General features: G+C 48.1%; 1 protein-coding gene across 1 annotated transcript in view; it reads left to right on the top strand.

The window, feature by feature from the left end:
* Nucleotides 1–822: 822 nt before the first annotated feature.
* The window catches only part of MYZAP (myocardial zonula adherens protein), a 90,637-nt gene continuing 74,188 nt past the window's right edge, over nucleotides 823–17,271 (top strand). The window contains exons 1-2 of the mRNA XM_047075059.1: nucleotides 823–898; nucleotides 10,556–10,642. Of these exons, the coding sequence (XP_046931015.1) occupies nucleotides 833–898; nucleotides 10,556–10,642 (153 nt within the window). The 5' untranslated portion in view covers nucleotides 823–832. The remainder of the gene's footprint in view (nucleotides 899–10,555; nucleotides 10,643–17,271) is intronic.

Below are 17,271 nucleotides of genomic sequence, written 5' to 3'. Positions count from 1 at the left end.
GAGTTAATGTCCTCATCTGCAAAATAGGGGTATAGGATTAAATGATAGTGGCTGTGAGGATTAAATGAGGTAATACATGCAAAGCACTTGCCAGCTGGGCCCACAGTAATCACTGAATAAATATGAGCAGTTGTGATAAACACTCTACACCTGGCTTGCTCCTGCTTACTCATCACCTCTGTTAGAGGTCTTTTCCTGCACAGGCCAGCAACTAGGGTCGGGTTGTTTTTTCCCATAGGTATCTCCTCTTCTACCAAAGCACCCACACCTGTCATCTATTCTAGGCGTCCCGACCAGATTGCAAACATCATGAGGACAGACAGCGCCAGTCAATTGTGTCGGCTGCTGGGAGGGACACACAGTAGGCACTCAGTAAATAATGAATGACACGGGGTGAAGTTTCCAGGGATGGGGAAGGAAGCCTCTTGGGGCGGGGCGGGGCGGGGGGGGGGTGGCGGTGGGCCGCTGAGTACTGTGAAGATGAACAGGCAGGTGGACCTTGACACCGCAGGCGGCAGGGAGAGCCTGGGCGTCCAGGGGTTCCAGGGCTCCCGCCCGCCCCTGAACAGACCCTAGGCGGGCGCAGCGCCCCGAGCCGAGGACTGCGTTCCATTTTGGCCAGGTCCGCGCCCTGGGTAGAAAATGCAGCTAGACGGGTCGGGCGAGAGCGCGCGGGCCCCGCCCCCGGCCCCGCCCCCGCCCCTCCGCGCACCCTCCCCGCCGCAGCCGGAGCAGCTCCTGGGCCGCACCGCCCCCGCGCAGGGCGGGCTCGGCGCGCTTATTCCGCCCGGAGGAGCGCAGCTGCGGGCTAGCCGCCGGCCGCCGCTGCGGGATGCTGCGCTCCACGTCCACCGTCACCCTGCTCTCGGGCGGCGGCGCCGGGGCGCCCAGCAGGAGGGTGAGTAGCTGGGGGCGGGAGCCGCCGCCGTCCCGCTTCCCCGACCCGGCAGTCCGGCTGTAGCGGGGTCTGGCGTTGGGGACGGGAGGGAGCGGGGCCCCGACCCCGACGCCCTACCCTGGACTCAACTCTCCCGTCCTGTCCCAGCTCCGGCCGTGACCCTTCTCTGGATGCCCAGCCAACGGCTCGTAGGGCTTAGGGGACTTTGTGGAATTCCCAGAAATTTCCTCTCCTTCCTGCCTTCTCTGTCAGGCCACGTTTATTGGCGGCACGAGTTTAAAAAGCAAGGGAAACAATTTCTGTGGTGTGCCTACTTGAGACTCACAGGTAATGAATATCTTTAACACCCAAAATTGCCTCCTTTCAGCGATTAAAAGCAAAGGTCACTGGTCCCCGCTGGTGATAGAATAACACCGATTCTGGAGTGAGTTTAGCCAAGGTAGGCTTCACCTGACAAGGTAGAGATCAGCAGCTGGACACCTGGGAGCTCAGTGGTGTGGGATTTGGGTTTATGCAAACCACTTTGTTCATTCTGATTTAAATATTGCATCTTTCCTCACCTCCCCAGATGCTTTGTGAAAGATGCTAGGCACGTGCTGTTGTATCTTTCCCATTCTGTATCTCTTCCAAGATCAGTGCCTCAGAGCGCACTGCCAGGGCCTTGGGCGGTGGCTTTTTAGTTCATCCCTTCTTCATAATATTCATATTTATCAATCAGTGCTTCTTTTCAGTGGTTGAGATTTCTCTTATCATGTTCCCCAAGTTTTAGCTAAACAGATGCTTAAGTCCAAGCCAGGACCCCCTTCGGCACTCCCATCTTCTAGTCTCATAGACATACCTGTTTACATTTCCATACCTCAACCAGGTGACTAGCAGTCCCCTTATGTGCTGCCTTCCTTTAGCTCTAGAAGGAAGACCTGTGTTACTCTTGGGTGTGGGCCAGGTGATGGATTCTGAGGGGGGCAGATGTGTGCACACGTGTGTGTGTGTATGTGTGTGCATGTGTATACACCAGACACCCAGGGTTGACAGAACTCTGGCTTCTCAGTTATTAGCTTTGTAAAGCAAGATCCCCATTGGGTCCAAGTGGGTTTCCAATCACAGTCCCAACCTTACTGCAAGACAGGCATTTGCCTTTTTTTCTATGGAAAGCTTGCTCAGTTGGAACACAATTGTGATTGAGAAAGAATGAAGTCACTGAAAAACCAGCCCTGGGCCTAGACAGAGGCACGGGGGGGGGGGGGGGGGGGACCAGAATGCATGAAATAGTCCAGTCCTTTTCCAGAGATGGGTGGCTAGAGTGGGTGACTGCAGATGTGATTAGTGTACTAGGTAGCCCTTCTGAAGATTGTTTTTCTCAAATGTTCACTTTCAAGTATTTCATTGTAAGAACCACAGTGGACAGACTATTGGAAAGGCTTTGCCTTTTGAATAAGACAACCAAAGTACCTAGGACCAGAGGGGTCAGGGAGCTGAATCACCATGTAGGGCTGTTCTGAGTGCATGAGTACTGGTGCACTTGTTCAGGAAAGAAGATTTTTACAGGTTCTAGGATTCTCTTCATGATTTCCAACTCTGCTCATGATTTGCAAATGCCACGGGTCCTGTCTATGTGTATGTGTATGGGGGACATGGTGAGAAGATACGATCTGTTGCTTGATTTTTTTAAACAACACTTGGAGATTTCCTTCTGGATGATACAGGGCTAGGTGTTGGGGCTTACTCTACCCATGGAGGCAGTCATTGTCACAGACTACCATCGTACAAAGTGATGGTTGTTATAGTGGGGTCCATTGTGAACAAAGTCAGGTGAAGCTAACAGGAAGGGTTCTTCCCAAAGCATCTGAGGAAGACCTCCCTTTTCAGGAGATACTGGAGTTCAGTCTTGAAGGGTGCATAGGAGTTCGTTGGGTGATTGACAATGGGATACTGAAAGGAGGAAATATCACTCATTTAAATGAAGCTCTTGGTATATGTTGTATCATAATGGCACATTGCATTTTCTTTAGGGCAAAAACGTTTATTTCTTGGAAAGATAAGAATGGGATGTCTTGAAATTAAAATTGTAGACTAATCATGGAAATTGTTCCTGAAGTTGAAAGTCTGTCAATAAACTCTGTATCATCCCGTCTTTCCTCTTGGCTGTTATTGGACAAGTGATGGTCTTAAACAAGAACATGCTAGCCATCAAAATAGCATTTCTGTTTTGTCCAAAGAGCTTACCAAATTAGGGACTGCAGAGGAACCAGGCTATGTTGGTCCAGATATTCAAGTAAACTAGCAATGGTGGTGACAGCTGACACTGAACAGGGAGTTTTCTGAGTCAGCCAGCCAGGGAGGTGCAGCCAGACCAGACTGTCACCAATTATCCCTTGTTCAATGGCTGCCACCTACAATTTGTACTTCCTTTTTATCTGAAATCATCTCTCAAAGGGGGGGAAAAAAACTGGTGGGAGAGTAATTTCTGTCAGCTGATAAGCAAAGCTCTGAGTGGCATTTACGGATGCCAACCCATTTACGGGTTGTGAAATTAAAAAAACAACAACCCTACCTTCAGTTGCGCGCTAAAAATAGTTTTATCTGTGGCAACAACAGGAAGATAGATTGGCTGGAGAAGAACCATGGATGGAAGGATGACCTTAGAGAACGGGGGGAAACATTAAAAAAACTATGGACATTGCTTCATGATTTTGAAGCGAATTTTGTAAATGAAGTTAATCCCACTAAATGAGCCTTTGACATGAAAGGTCAGTTGTGTGGCCAGGTTGTGCTCTTTGCTGGGGGAAGGCACGTGTTGCTTTGTGCAGCCAAATACTTTTGGTTCAGCTGTTGAGCCGGGGCGATGAGAGGCATGCATCTGTCAAGAGTTTCCTCCAGCATCACACTGTCTTGATAATAAGAGACTCTTGGCTGGTGTTGCCGGTATCCTGGCCCCTGGGTGGCTCGTAAAAAGAAAAACAGAGGCAAACCCAAAAAGGCCACAAGGATAGGACTGTCTCGTAGCCTGCTCTTGCTGATAGTTCTTTCTATTTGGCAAGGGCTTTTTCTGTCAAAACCCAGCTGGCCTGCCAGTTATCCCTCCTTCACTAATGCACACTCTCCTAGGTCACATTTCTGTCTGACTGGCTCAAAAGAATTTTCCTTAGGTGGCCACTGAACGGGTCAGACAGGTGTTTACCTCACTTCCTTTTCACAGAAACATCTGTGTGCATAACTTCTGTATCTGTGGGCTCTGTAGGAAAGGACATGGCATCGGGTGTCTGGGAGAAGTTAGCTAGCTGCAGCACCCACCAGGGATGGGTGGGTCGGGGGCCCATTGCACCCAGGAAGCAGGCTGGCTCCCCACCAGGGCCTCCTGGAGCCAGCCCCTGACAGACCAAGTTACAAAGTTTTGGAACCCTGGCATCCTCAGGGCTTAGCCCAAAAGCCTCTCCCACTAAAGTATGACATCTGTGCTTTGGTTCACCCATCTTCCTGTGTCAGAGGTAGGACGAACAGACCTGAGTCTTGGAGACTCTTAAGGAAACTCAAGATAGCGATCCCTTGGTTGTCCGGCAGAGGGTATGGAGTGGGATTCTGGCTGGTTCCTTGTCTCCAGTGCCCCGTGGGGGGGCTGCATATGTGGTCTGTGTCATGGTTCGTCTGCACTGAATGTGCACACAAGAAACCCAGATGCTCGGCTTCTGATCTCTTGGAAAAGCCTTTCAAGTCAGTCAGCCTTAAAAATCGTCTAATCGAGCTCAAGGAGCTGTGGGTCCAGGGCTAACTAACCAGAGACCATGTTGAAAAGGTTCCATCTGAAATACTTGAAGCAATTACTTGCGTCATGGCCTTAGGGCTTCCCGCAGTGAGCTCTCCCAGCCTAGAACAGTTGCAGTGTTCTCCAAGCACACGGAAGAGTCACACGGGGGTATTTCCCTCTGCCCCGCTTGAGGTGAGGGATGGTGCTAAATTTCAGTCACGCTGCTGACTCTTACTTACACTTTAAGGCCAGAGTGCTCTTTCTAAAATGCAAAATACAGAGCCCAATGACTCTGCTTCAGGAGCCCCCTTTGTCCTGCCAGCAGCGGCTACAAATTCCTTACTTTAGCATTCAGGCCTTTCTGATCTGGCCTTAGGCTTCCTTGTTCCCATCCCACACTTGTTCCAAATATTCCAAATTTCTTGCCATTCCCAAACCTTTCATGCTGTTCCTTGCCTCTTTCATGCCTCTCTGATGAAGGGGCAGCTTCCAGGAAGCCTATCTGAACTCTCCTTTTCCATGTTCCCCTAGTGGCCTGTGCACCCCGTCATTGCTTGCATCCACTGTCTGTGATTAACTACTTGAGGAGAGGGGTTAGGGACCCTGCCTCCCCAGGCCTGGTGTAATTGGTATGTAAAAAGAGGTGTGTGTCATCAGGGTCCTAAAGAAGCCACACTTCACACTCAGTTGCCAAACAGGAAACCAGGAAGAGAAGCTTGGGCTAAAGCCAGGCCATCACCTCTGGCTCACCTGGGCAGGAAGCAGGTGACAGAAGGATGTGAGTGCTGGCCCAGGTGAAGAGTTTGACAGTTCTGGGAAAGCCTCCAAATATTCCAGTCTCCTCATCCTGTTGAACAAGTTGGAGTTTCATTCCATTGGTTAAGTCAGTGGTTCACCCTAGTTATATGTAGAATCACTGAGAAGCTTAAAATATCTAAGCCTCAGACTCATTTAAGCCAGACTGTTTAAATGAGAACGTCTGAAAGTAAAGAATAACACCAGTATTTTTCAGGAAGTTCCTCAGGTGATTCTAATGTGCAGCCAAGAATGGGAACTATCTCTTGAATTATCACTGTCTCCTTATAGCTTTCTTGGAAATACCCTCCTGAGACAGTGTTCTGGAAGCTTCCTTCAAGTTTGGAAGGAGCAAGGTGGGGGCGTGGGGGCAGAGCAGGAAGTCCTAACACCCCGGGTCGCACTGCTATTTGTGTGCATTCACTTACCTGCATTTCCTGTCTGTATTATGGCATTCCTGGGCACATTGTGTGCTTGTCCAGAAGGGAGCCATTGAGGGCAGGAAGGAGGAGCGCTCACTGTCCTTGTCTTTATGAATTTTGTCTGGTGTCAGGCCTGACACAGGAAAGAGGGGCTCTAGAGCACTTTATACCACCTACAAAAAGTGTCCCTGTATGCAGATAAGCTACTGTCCCCCGGGCCATATTTGGCCCTCTTGGCTTGTTTTGTTTGCCTCTGAGATATGAATGTTTTTTATGGTGGTCTGCAAAACCTAAATACTTAGTATTTGGCCCTCTACAGAAAAGGTTTGCCCCACCCTGATGTAGATCATCAGGCCTGCAAGTTCAGGGCCACAGCAGAGCTAAGAGGCCTACTCCAGGTGGGGCATGCCGTGTCTCACACAGCCTGACCCACATACTCCAAAGATTTTATGCTTGTGCTGAGCAGAGTGTGGTGTGTGTCCTTCCAGCCACAACCACAGGGACCACACCTGCTCTTGTTAGGTGGAACTGGGCAGGAACCCACAGTCACAAAGTGGACCAGGCCTTAGAGAAATGTAAATACGTTTGGCTAATTTCCTTAGGGAAATCTTTGTAAACTGATTAGCAACACCATCCACCCCCACCCCATCCCTGGGTCATCTTCTCCACCCCTTTTTATTCGAGAGGATAGTTTTCTCTTTGGTAAGCCCAGGTGCTGAGGCTGAGAGCATGATGGTATGTGGATCTCTGGATTCCCCCATAGATGGAGTCCCAGCTTTCTGCCTCCACAAAGAGGGGTGGGTAGGTCAGAAACAAAGCCCCAGAGGACTTGGGGGAGCTCCCAGGTGCCCTGAGTTGCAGACAAGGGCTTTGTTGTGAATTTTCATGTGGAGGAGGCTTGAATACTAGCTGCTCCTCCCTGTTGTCCCTACCAGAGGGTCTGGTTTGAAGAAAGTGGAAGGCTCTCTGGGGAGTTTCAGGCTGTGTTTTAATTCGTCTTAAAAAGAAACTCATACTGACATTTAATTTACTGAGCAAGTGCCCATTATGTGTTGATACTATGCTAAGCACTGTAAGAATAGCAAAAACAAAGCACAAAGCTTGCTTGATCTCTCCCCCTATTTTTTCCTTTCTGTTCATGTTGTAATACATGGAATATAATGGGAAGTACTCAATTTTTTGAGTCCTTGAACTCAGATTTTAGTGTTAGTCCCTTCCTTCAAAGGGAATGGCTTTGATTGTTGAATGGCTCCTGATTGTCTTCCACTAGAGACCTTGCTTCTCCATCAGGCATTTGTAGCTTGTTAGAGTTTGGCCCCTGCCTGTTTGTTTTCCTCTTCACTCTAGTGTAGGCTGCAGGCCCACTTGGAGTCTCAGAACATTCGCACATCTGTGCCTTTGGCCAGCCTGGAGCAAATTCCTTGCCTGGTAGTTGTTTGCTGTTATTCTGATGATAGATTCTCCAAACCTCAATGGACTGCAAAGTCTTATTATCTTTCTATACCTAGCTCAAATGTCACCTCTAGGAGCCTTCAGTATACTCCCGTGTCCAGTTAAGACTATTGTTCTTCTTATATTCTTACTGCTATATAAGGAATGCAGTTCTACCATGCCTTAACCACCAAGGTACCCTGCCTCTCAGGACTTTGTGTTGGTTACACTGAGTGTTGTTATTTGCTTTGTTTGGGTATGTTTTTGGATTCTGAGCTCTCGGGAACAAGGCTGTTTCTTTTTTATCTTGGTACCCTCATTGCCCTTAAAAATATTTTACAAGTAGTGGGTGCTCTGTAACCTAGTAATGAAATACACTGAATCTACCACCTTCCTGCTTTTGGTCCACTGGAAGATTCCCTTGCCTGTAGGGACAGCTAATCCCATAACTGGTGTTCCCACTAAGTAAGATTCAGTTTTCCTCAATGCTCAGAATACAGGGCTGAGCCTGCTGCTGTGGGAGCAACAACAGCTAGTAGGTGTTGACACATGTATGTGTGTGCGTGTGTGCACTTGTGCAAGTCTGTATATGTGTTTACACACCTGTGTGTATACATTTGTGTGCATCGGATGGGGTGCAGGAGAAAAGCACTTTTCTCTGCAAAATTATGCTATGGATTAGAGCAGCCTATCACAGAAGATTATTGAACATCATAGACTTGGATTGCCTACCTGGTGTGAGTTACACTTTGATGTTTGTGCAAATGCCGGCTGGTTTCAACCGGTCCAGGCAGCCTGGAGTCAGAGGTTTGCCTTTCTCTAGCAGAACTCGGATTCCCATCGGTGCTCCTGCCTGTCAGCTGGGAGAGCTGCCCCCTAGCTGGAATGGGTGGTTTGTCTTTGGCCAACATGACTGATGGTGAGCTCTGAAGGTTTGGTGCAAAGTTGGCCACATTGGAGGCATGTAGTCCTGGGGCCATGAGGGGATGAAGCTTGCCCATAGGAACGTAAAGATGGAGAGTGATTGTGAAACCAAGTCACTGAGTTGAAAGAGCTGGGGTTTTTAGATCCAGAGGAAAAGAGGTTCAGAGGGAAGGAGGCCCTGTGTAGAGAAATGGGAATTCTATTCCTGCCCTGAGGTCAACCCCAGGTCCATTAGGGAGGAGTTCTGAGGGAACAGGAAGCTGGAGGTGCTGGGTAGCAAAATGTAGGTGACCATGTGTGTGGAAGTGCTAACATATATCCCACATGGGCTCTTTTACCTGTGCATGGAAAATGTTATCCTCAGTCTCCCACCTGGCAGGTACATTGGTGGGTGGGGGGGTTCCTCTGTAGGTTGGCAGTTTGGACTTAAAAGGTCTTTTACAATCCCATCCCATTCTGGGTTTGTGGGCTGCAGGGTGGTTTGCTCAGAAGCCACCCTGTGGATGGGTGCAGACCAGGTCAGGGGTATATTAATTTGCTAGGGCTGCTGTGAAAAGTACTACAAACCAGGTGGCTTAAACAACAGACTTTTATTATCCTCTGGTTGGGAGCTAGAAGTCCAAAATCAAGGTATTGACAGGGTTAGTTCCTTCCAAGGGCTGTGTGGGAATGATCTGTTCCAGGCTTCTCTCTTTAGCATGTTCACATGCTCTTCTCCCTATATATGTGTCTGTCTGCAAGTTCCCCTTTTTATAAGGATATCTGTCATTTTGGGTTTCTGGTTTTTTTTTTATAAAGTTTTTTTTTTTAATTAGTGAGAGAAAGAGAGTGTGCATGTGCGAGTGAGTAGGAGAGGGGCAGAGAGAGGGGGGGAGAGAGAGAGAGAGAGAGAGAGAGAATCCCAAGCAGGTTCTGAACTACCAGTGCAGAGCCTGATGAAGGGCTCAAACCCACCAACTGTGAGGTCATGACCTGAGCCAAAATCTAGAGTCAGATGCTCAACTGAGCCACCCAGGTGCCCCAAGGATATCAGTCATTTTGGATTAGGGCTCACCCTGATGACCTCAGTTTAACTTAATAACCTCTGTAAAGACCCTGTTTTCAAATAAGGTCACATTCTGAAGTTCTGGGGTTAAGACTCCAATATACAAATGTTAGGGGGACACAGTACAGCCTATAACAGGGACAAGCCCATGGGGCTGGGTACTCTGGGTGCTGCTGGGGCCCTCTTTGGACTTTTCCAGTGGCCAGATCACTTCTCCCTGGGAAATCACAGCAGGTCCTGGCTGTGACATTGGGGTGAAATAGACATATGGCGTTAAGCATAGTCCCATTGTTGTGCAAACATCACCACCATCCATCTCCAGGATGTCATCATCTTCTCAAACTGAAACTCCATACCTGTTAAGGAATAACTCCCCACTTCTCTGTGTCCTCAGCCCCTGGCAATCACTGATCTGCTGTCTGTCCCTAGGAATTTTGACTATTCTATATACCTTGTATAAGTGGAGTCATACAGCTGAGAGAGCTGTCATTGTGTCATACCCATGTCTTTGCATGATTGGCTTCCTTCACTTAGCATAATGTCCTCAAGGTTCATCCATGTTGCACCATGTGTCAGAATTTCCTTCCTTTTTAAGGCTGTGTGATACTCCGTTCTGTGTATATACCACATTTTATGTATCCATTCATCCACTGATGGACATTTGTGTCGCTTTCAGTCATTGTGCATAGTGCTGCTACAAACATGAGTGTATAGACTTTTAAATAACTTTGTGCTTCTGTATATGCATGTCTGTTAGAGAAAAATTCAATATATAGCCAAGGAGAAAGCACTTTCACAGTCCAGTCACCACTGTGTATATTTTGGCCTTTGTCCCTCTAGTTGTATTTTGACCAGTGCAGGTGAGATACGATCATTCTATACATACTGTTACAGAACTCGAGCCAAAATCAAGGTATCAACAGGGTTAGTTCCCTCCAAGGGTTGTGTGGGAGTGATCTGTTCCAGGCTTCTCTCTTTAGCATGTTCACATGCTGTTCTCCCTGTATGTGTGTCTGTCTACAAATTCCCCCTTTTATAAGGATATCTGTCATCTTGGGTTTCTGTTTGTTTGAATGCTATGACATTACTCGGTAATGTCCTCGTTTTGAGCAGCAGGGTGGTGAGTTGCCTGATCTGGGCCAGGCAAACGTTGGTCTTATCCTCAGAGTCCCCTGTGTGGTTGGTACGATCACCTCATTGCTAAGTGGGGGAGACGGCACCAAGAAGCACAAGGTCACCCAGCTCTTTGTACCTCTGGCACGGGTTTGTAACTGGCTTCTCCTCTCCGTCTCTCCTAGGCAAATGTCTGCAGACTGCGGCTGACTGTACCTCCCGAGAGTCCAGCTCCAGAGTCAGGTGAAAAGAGGGTCGAAAGAAAAGAACAAGTAAGCCGTCTCCGAGCAAAGCTCTGACAAGTTCTCATCTTTACTCTCTTTTATTTTCACCCCGTCCCCCCGCGTCCACCCCCCACCCCTCCACCCCGGTCCTCTAGCCAGTGTATTCACAGAGTCTGAATGTCAGCGATCTGCTGATGAAAAGCCCTCTCGACCTTGCCACCCCATCTTCCATCTTCCCAGAAGCCAGACTGCCCTGCCCGGCTGGCCCTGCTGGCCTCCTGCCCCTGCTCTTGTTTCCTGGTGAACGCTGGCTCTGTGTTGCCTCAAAGCTGTGGGGACGCTGGCCTTAGTGGCAGGTGCTGTGGCAGGGAACGAGTTTTTCCTGAAAGAGCCCAGTCCTGTTGAGTCAAAGGGCCCATTGTGAGCTGCCTGCGGCTGAGCCTTTCTCAGCAGCTGGAGGCGGAAGGCCCAGCTCATGGTGGAGGCCGCCTGGAGAGGAAAAGCCCAGCAGGCAGCCCGGGCACGGGGCGAGGGCACTTGGTTGGAGGGAGGGGGAGGTCATCAGATTTTTGTGCCAGCTTCTGTGCTAAGTGCTGGGCCATGAAGATAAGTCTGACCTTGTCCTTGTCTTGGAGGAGCTCGAAGGTTTTTCGGGTGAGGCAGACCTGTGAACAAGGTTGATGTGACACTCAAGTGTTAGGATCCGGAAGTGCAAGAAGAGCTCCAGGACCACGGGGCAGGGAATAACTGACTGCCTGGGGAGTCACCGAAGCAGACTTAAAGGCTGCATAGGAGGTGCCACTCACTTCCGGGTCTGTTGTCCCCGGCAAGCCATTTTTCTCATTCACAAATAGTTATGGGGCGCCTACTGTATTCCAGGCGCTGTGCATGTGCGTATAGTATACCATAGTATATACTACACTGTGAGTAGAGTAGTGAACAAAGCAGTGAGCAAAAACATCCCTGTCACTCACCGAACTTATCTTCCAGTTGGAAGGAGAATGAAAATTTTTAAATAAAGCATATTTTATGGAGTTTAGAAGGTAGTAAGTGCTGATGGAGACACCTAGAGCAAGAGAAGGGGATGAGAGTGCCAGGGGTTAGGTAGTAATTTTTCTTGTGTGTATATTTTGTGTAAGTATAAAAGAAAACAGTGAAATGATTTAATATATGACCATATAAGTTTTATAAATGGAATGACAATGACACGCCTTGCTGTGAAGTTGACCACACGTGGCCACCTGTGGAAAAGGAAGCTCTTCATTGAGTGGTAAATGGTTGATCATGTCCCTAAGTTTACTGTTGGGCTTTGTCTCTCCTTCCCTTCTCTTATGCTCTTTTCCCTGCTTTCTCTAAGGACCAAGCTGCCTGAACTAATTTTAATAATGAGTGACAGAGAAAGGAAGGAGGGAGGAAGGAAAATGAGGTTATGATGAGGTGCAAGGTTAGAGAAGGTAGAGTTGCTTATCTGCTTAAAGAGAGAGGAGAAGTCCCACCAAAGGATCCAGAAAAATGGCTGGTTGCAGGTGGGAACAAGGCAAGTACCTGGTGAACCTGGAACATCTCATGCCGGAAAGCAAGATGGCACTCACCCAAATGGGGTCATAGCAAAGGACCCAGAAGCTGGTTTGAAAGTGGTCTCACTGCACTGGCAAAATTGGAACAGCTTTACATCAAAACTTACAACAAACTTTACAACAAAATTCCATCAGAAAGTGATGACAGTAATGGGCTTTGACACATTGAATAATTAAAAAAAAAAAGATTCAGTAGTTTACAGTAATCATCAGAGATTTAAAAAGCAAAAGCTCTTTTATAGAACTTCAACTGACAAATTTGGAAAGTTCCTATTTTATAACCCCAGGTTGGTTCCTCAGTGGATGCAAAGACTAGTTAGTGGAAGGTTATTGTAGAGCAGTATTTTCACATGGCCCCAGAGTATCACCTCATAGATTACTTTCACTTCCACACTCAAAACACACAGGGGCGCCTGGGTGGCCAAGTCGGTTAAGCATCCGACTTTGTCTCAGGTCATCATCTCACGGTTCAGTTCATGAGTTGGAGCCCCGCGTCAGGCTCTCTGCTGTTAATTCTGAGCCCAGTTCAGATCCTCTGTCTCCCCCTCTCCCTGCTCCTCCCCCGCTCTCGTGCTTGCTCACTTTCTCTCTCTCTTCCTCAAAAATAAACATTAAAAAAGCAAAGGCACAGTGGTGCAGTCTGGCAGCCAGCGTTTCAACCATGTGGTCCAATCTGGCTTTACCAGTAGTGGGCCAACCTGGTCTGTGCGCCTCCGAGGTGATGCAGTCAAGTAAAGCACAGTATCACCTATGTGATATTTGTGCCAGATGGTTTCAGCTGAATCTAGTAATGAGGGAATAGCAAATCCCAAAATGTGGGACATTCTTTAAAAACAGTTGGCCAAAGGGAGGCTAGGAAGAGTTAACTTCAAATGTAACAGGCGAAGCTTGGTTAGATCAGGGATCAAAAAAATAAAAAAAATCTGTAAAAGTCATAGTGGGATAACTGTACACTTTTGAATATGAACCACACGTTAGATATTATTGAACTAAATGTGACTCTTCCTTATATAGTCAAACCATTTTTTCGACTGTGTGTAGCTTTGAACATTGTCTGAAGAAAAAGTTTGGGGGTAAAAGCTCCTAACCCAAACGACCCAGCTGGATCCCTGTTGTTGACTAGATTGAGTGGGGTGCTGTGCTGCTGGGGGGTGTCCCCTTCTGCCCTCTCTGCTCTCCTGACTGTTCTTTTAGAGAACTGGCCCTGAGCTGTGATCAGGAGCTTATGGGCTGCTCAGCACACGAGGAATCGGAGGGAGCACTTTTAGTGTTGTTGTTGTTTTTAAATTTTTTTAGTGTTTATTTTTGAGAGAGAGAGCATGCGTGCGTGCGCAAGTCGGGGAGAGGCAGGGAGAGAGGGAGACACAGAATTTGAAACAGCCTCCAGGCTCTGAGCTGTCAGCACTGGTAGAGCCTGATATGGGGCTCAAACTCACGAACTGCGAGGTTGTGACCTGAACCGGAACCAGACACTTCACCAACTGAGCCACCCAGATGACCCGAAGGAGCACTTTTTGAGGGGGTGGCCTAAGCTGGAGAGAGTGACAGGACAAGGGCCACAGTGGCTGCCCCATATGCATGGCACGGGAGGTGGGAGATTTGGTCTGTTGGAGTTAGATCTGAGCCGCATGCCTGGGCAGATGTTGATGAAGGGCACTGACCCTGGTGCTGTGAGCCCTTGGAGGGTGCGTCCCCACTAAGAGGAATCAAGCATTCCCAAGGATGGAAGGCATGTGTTCTATGTCAAGCGGGAGTTGGTAACCAAGTCGTGTACTTCGATCAGCCCCTTTGTCTTAAACAGTGCTTTTCAAACTTTTCAAAGCAATAGGTCTCTTTTTTGTTTTTGTTTTTTTAAATGAAAATAAATGTTATTCTGGGCCCTCATGTATAAACCAGGCAAAAGTGTTGCTAGTGGGGGCCAGGGTCCCTCCGGTTCTCCCCGGCTCCTCCTGTGGGTACGTGAGAACCTCAGGGCTGCGAGGAGCACAGGGCAGAAGCTGTGAAGACAGCATGTGCTGTGAGCCCTCTCACACTGGGTGGGCCCGGTATGCAGCCTAAGTGCCCGTCTGCAATGCATTGGTGACTCACTGCAGAAGAGCTGGCGTGGACAGGGAGAGGGTAGGGCCGGCTGCTTCCCCAGGACTGAAGTCCTTGGGTGGTGGTTGCACTCGAAGGTACGGGTGGTAACTGTGAGGCTGTTCTGAGTGGTTCTGTCACCATGTTCTGGCCAGATTCCTGGGCCTGAGTCACTGGGAGCCAGAGGCCAGGCACGAGCGAGGAGGCCCTGAAAGGGACTGCCTGCTCTCATGTGCCATCAGCATTGTTGCCCCTCCCTGGGACACCATAATCCTCAAAACTGCAAGGTGCCAAGAACTCTGGATGACTTTCCCTGGTGAGATGACTTGGGTTCCTTGGAGGGGCCCGTGGTGTGCAAATGTAGGGGGATAGGAGCTCGCTCAGGTATGGAAGCGGAAAGATACCAAAGGCCTGATGGGCTTCTGATGAAGCGACACTGCTCAGAGAATATCCAGGACCCTGTTAGAGCTGTAGCTGACTGAGGGCAGGCCTGGGCCTTATTCTTTGACACAGTCATGGAAGGTGCTGAGTGTATTTTCAGGGCCTGGGATTCCATGGGGCAGCTGGCCACACATAGATGCCCTGCCATTTGGGTCATTCTTCTGTGCACTCTTCCTGAAATCCCTGGAGAGGAATCACTCACTCACAGAGGCAGGGTGTGGCAGATGGTATATTTTCCCCAGCTTCGTGATGGTGTGTTTGGAGACTTCTGGGAGCAATCACAGCAGAGGCAGTGTCTTTCTTTGGAGTTCTGGGTTCCTGGGGCGTATGCGAGAGGCTTCCTGCCCTGTGGCAGACCATTCCTGCCTGCTGCTTTTAGTCCTTCTCTTATAGAAGGTACCTACTGCCCTGAGACTGCCTTTTGCAGGCCACAGTTGAGCTCCCAAACACTTATTTCTCTGCTACTTGGTTTACTTACCCTGAAAGGAAGCACAGTAAGGCCTGGTTGCAAAGAGTAACTGAGCTAATACATGGGAGTGACTGCCACAGTGCCCTGTAATACTGATTACAGAGGCAGTGACTCAATGCCAAATCTCAGCTCTTTGAATGCCAAGCCCAGTCCTTTCTTTGCTTTTCTCCCTCAGACCCTCTGGGAGTCATGCCCCTTCCTGCAACTGTCTGTCTGGCATCTTCCTCTTAGGCTGTGCCTGCAGCATCTTTGTTTGCTGTCCTTAGGTCCTTCTCCATAAATCTGAGCATCCATCTGCCATATCCTCAGGCCTGGTCTCCTCTCTCGGCAGACTTGACCTCAGAGAACTCATGCTCTCACGGCACTGAGCTTTCTGGGGAGTTGCTCACCCTACCCATCAGCTCTTGGCCATGCCAGTTTTCTGTGTTCTCCACATGGTGGTATTTTTTAGAATACAGATACTTAATCACCACATTACCATTATTTTGGTATTTAAACATATGAAATCTGGATTATTTGTATGAACCCAGAAAATTCTAGGCTGCATTACGTTTGGAATGGAACATAGGTATTCTCATTTCGAAAGGGTTCTGACCCCATTCTTCTGTTTTAGAGCCTCTTGAGGCATCTCACATTCCCATTGCCCGATGACCAGTGAGGATGATTGTGTTTTCCTAACATTTGTTCTTCATGTATATTTTACCCAGAGCCATTTGAAACGAGGGTATGTCTTTTTATTTTGTTTCCCAGAGCCTAGCTCCCTGCCTTGCACATAGTAAGTGCTTAAAGAGTGACTTAAGATTCGGTTTTTGTATTAGCTTCTTGGGCTGCCGTAGCAAAGTACCATGAACTGCATGGCTTAATCTACAGAAATTCATTGTCTCACAGCTTTGGAGGATAGAAGTCTGGGCTCAAGGTGTCCGTCAGCAGGGCCATGCTCTCTCTGCAGGCTCTGGAAGAATCCTTCCTTGCCTCTTCCAGCTGCTGATGGTTCTGGCGGTCCCTGGCTTGTGGCTGCATAACCTTGCTCTTCCTGTGGCATTCTCCCGGTGTGTGTGTCTCCAAATTTTCTCCTTTTTGTGAGGATACCCATTATCCTGGATTAGGGCTCACTCCAATAACCTCATTTTAATTCACCCTATCTGCAAATAAGGTCAGATTCTGAGGTACTGGGGGTTAGGGGGTACAACACATTTTTTTTTCTTTTTTTTGGCAGGACACAATTCAACCTGTAACAAGTTTCTTTGTAGAATGTTATCTTAAATTTTTTTTAATGTTTATTTATTTTTGAGAGAGAGAGAGAGAGCGTGAGAGAGCATGGGGGGGGGGGCGGGGGGCGGGGAGAGGCAGAGAGAGAGAGGGACACCCAGAATCAAAAGCAGTCTCTAGGCCCTGAGCTGTCAGCACAGAGCCTGACGTGGGGCTCGAATTCACGAACTTTGAGATCGTGACCTGAGCCGAAGTCGGACGCTTAACTGACTGAGTCACCCAGGTGCCCCTGTGGAATGTTAACTTAAGTTGTATCAACAAGTCAGATAAATTAGTCATGGGCTTTTATTTATATATTAAAAATCATTAAAAATATGGGAGAGGAAATGCTATTAGTTTGTGGGTACAAATTTCATGTTCAGAAATTGGTAAATGTGGAGTATAATGTTTACAAAATTGTTGAATATTAAAATTCACATTGGTGTAGAATATTTTGAAATTAACTCCCTATCATTTTCAAAGAATTTTGTGAGTGTATATACCCCTGTTCCATGTAACTCTATATGCAGTGTATTCTTAGACACACATATATACACACACATAGCAGTAAGAGACAACTAACACCAGCTGTTGCAGATTTATCAGTTAAATTGGGTCTTACTTCATGCTTGAATTTTAGTGAACATGACCTGAGCTCTCCCGATTCTGAGTCTGTGTGATAGTGAAGTCTTTTGCAAAGTGACAGGGTAATTTGAAGCAGATAATATTTTCAGTAGCTGTTAACATGCTGCCATTGTAGATGTCCTTTAGTGACTTCTGTTTTTAAAGAAGCTGTCTCTCTTTAGACCTTTAAGAACTCCGGTGAGGGAGAGCAGGTCCAGGTGTATGTATGAAAAATGGGGAAC

This window comes from Lynx rufus, unplaced genomic scaffold (assembly GCF_022079265.1).
Source record: "Lynx rufus isolate CCGP_SWC_20201006 ecotype Redwood Valley unplaced genomic scaffold, mLynRuf1.p SCAF_13, whole genome shotgun sequence".
Lineage (NCBI taxonomy): Eukaryota > Metazoa > Chordata > Mammalia > Carnivora > Felidae > Lynx > Lynx rufus.
Note: the sequence above shows the minus strand (reverse complement) of the source record. Positions and strands in the feature narration are given on the sequence as shown.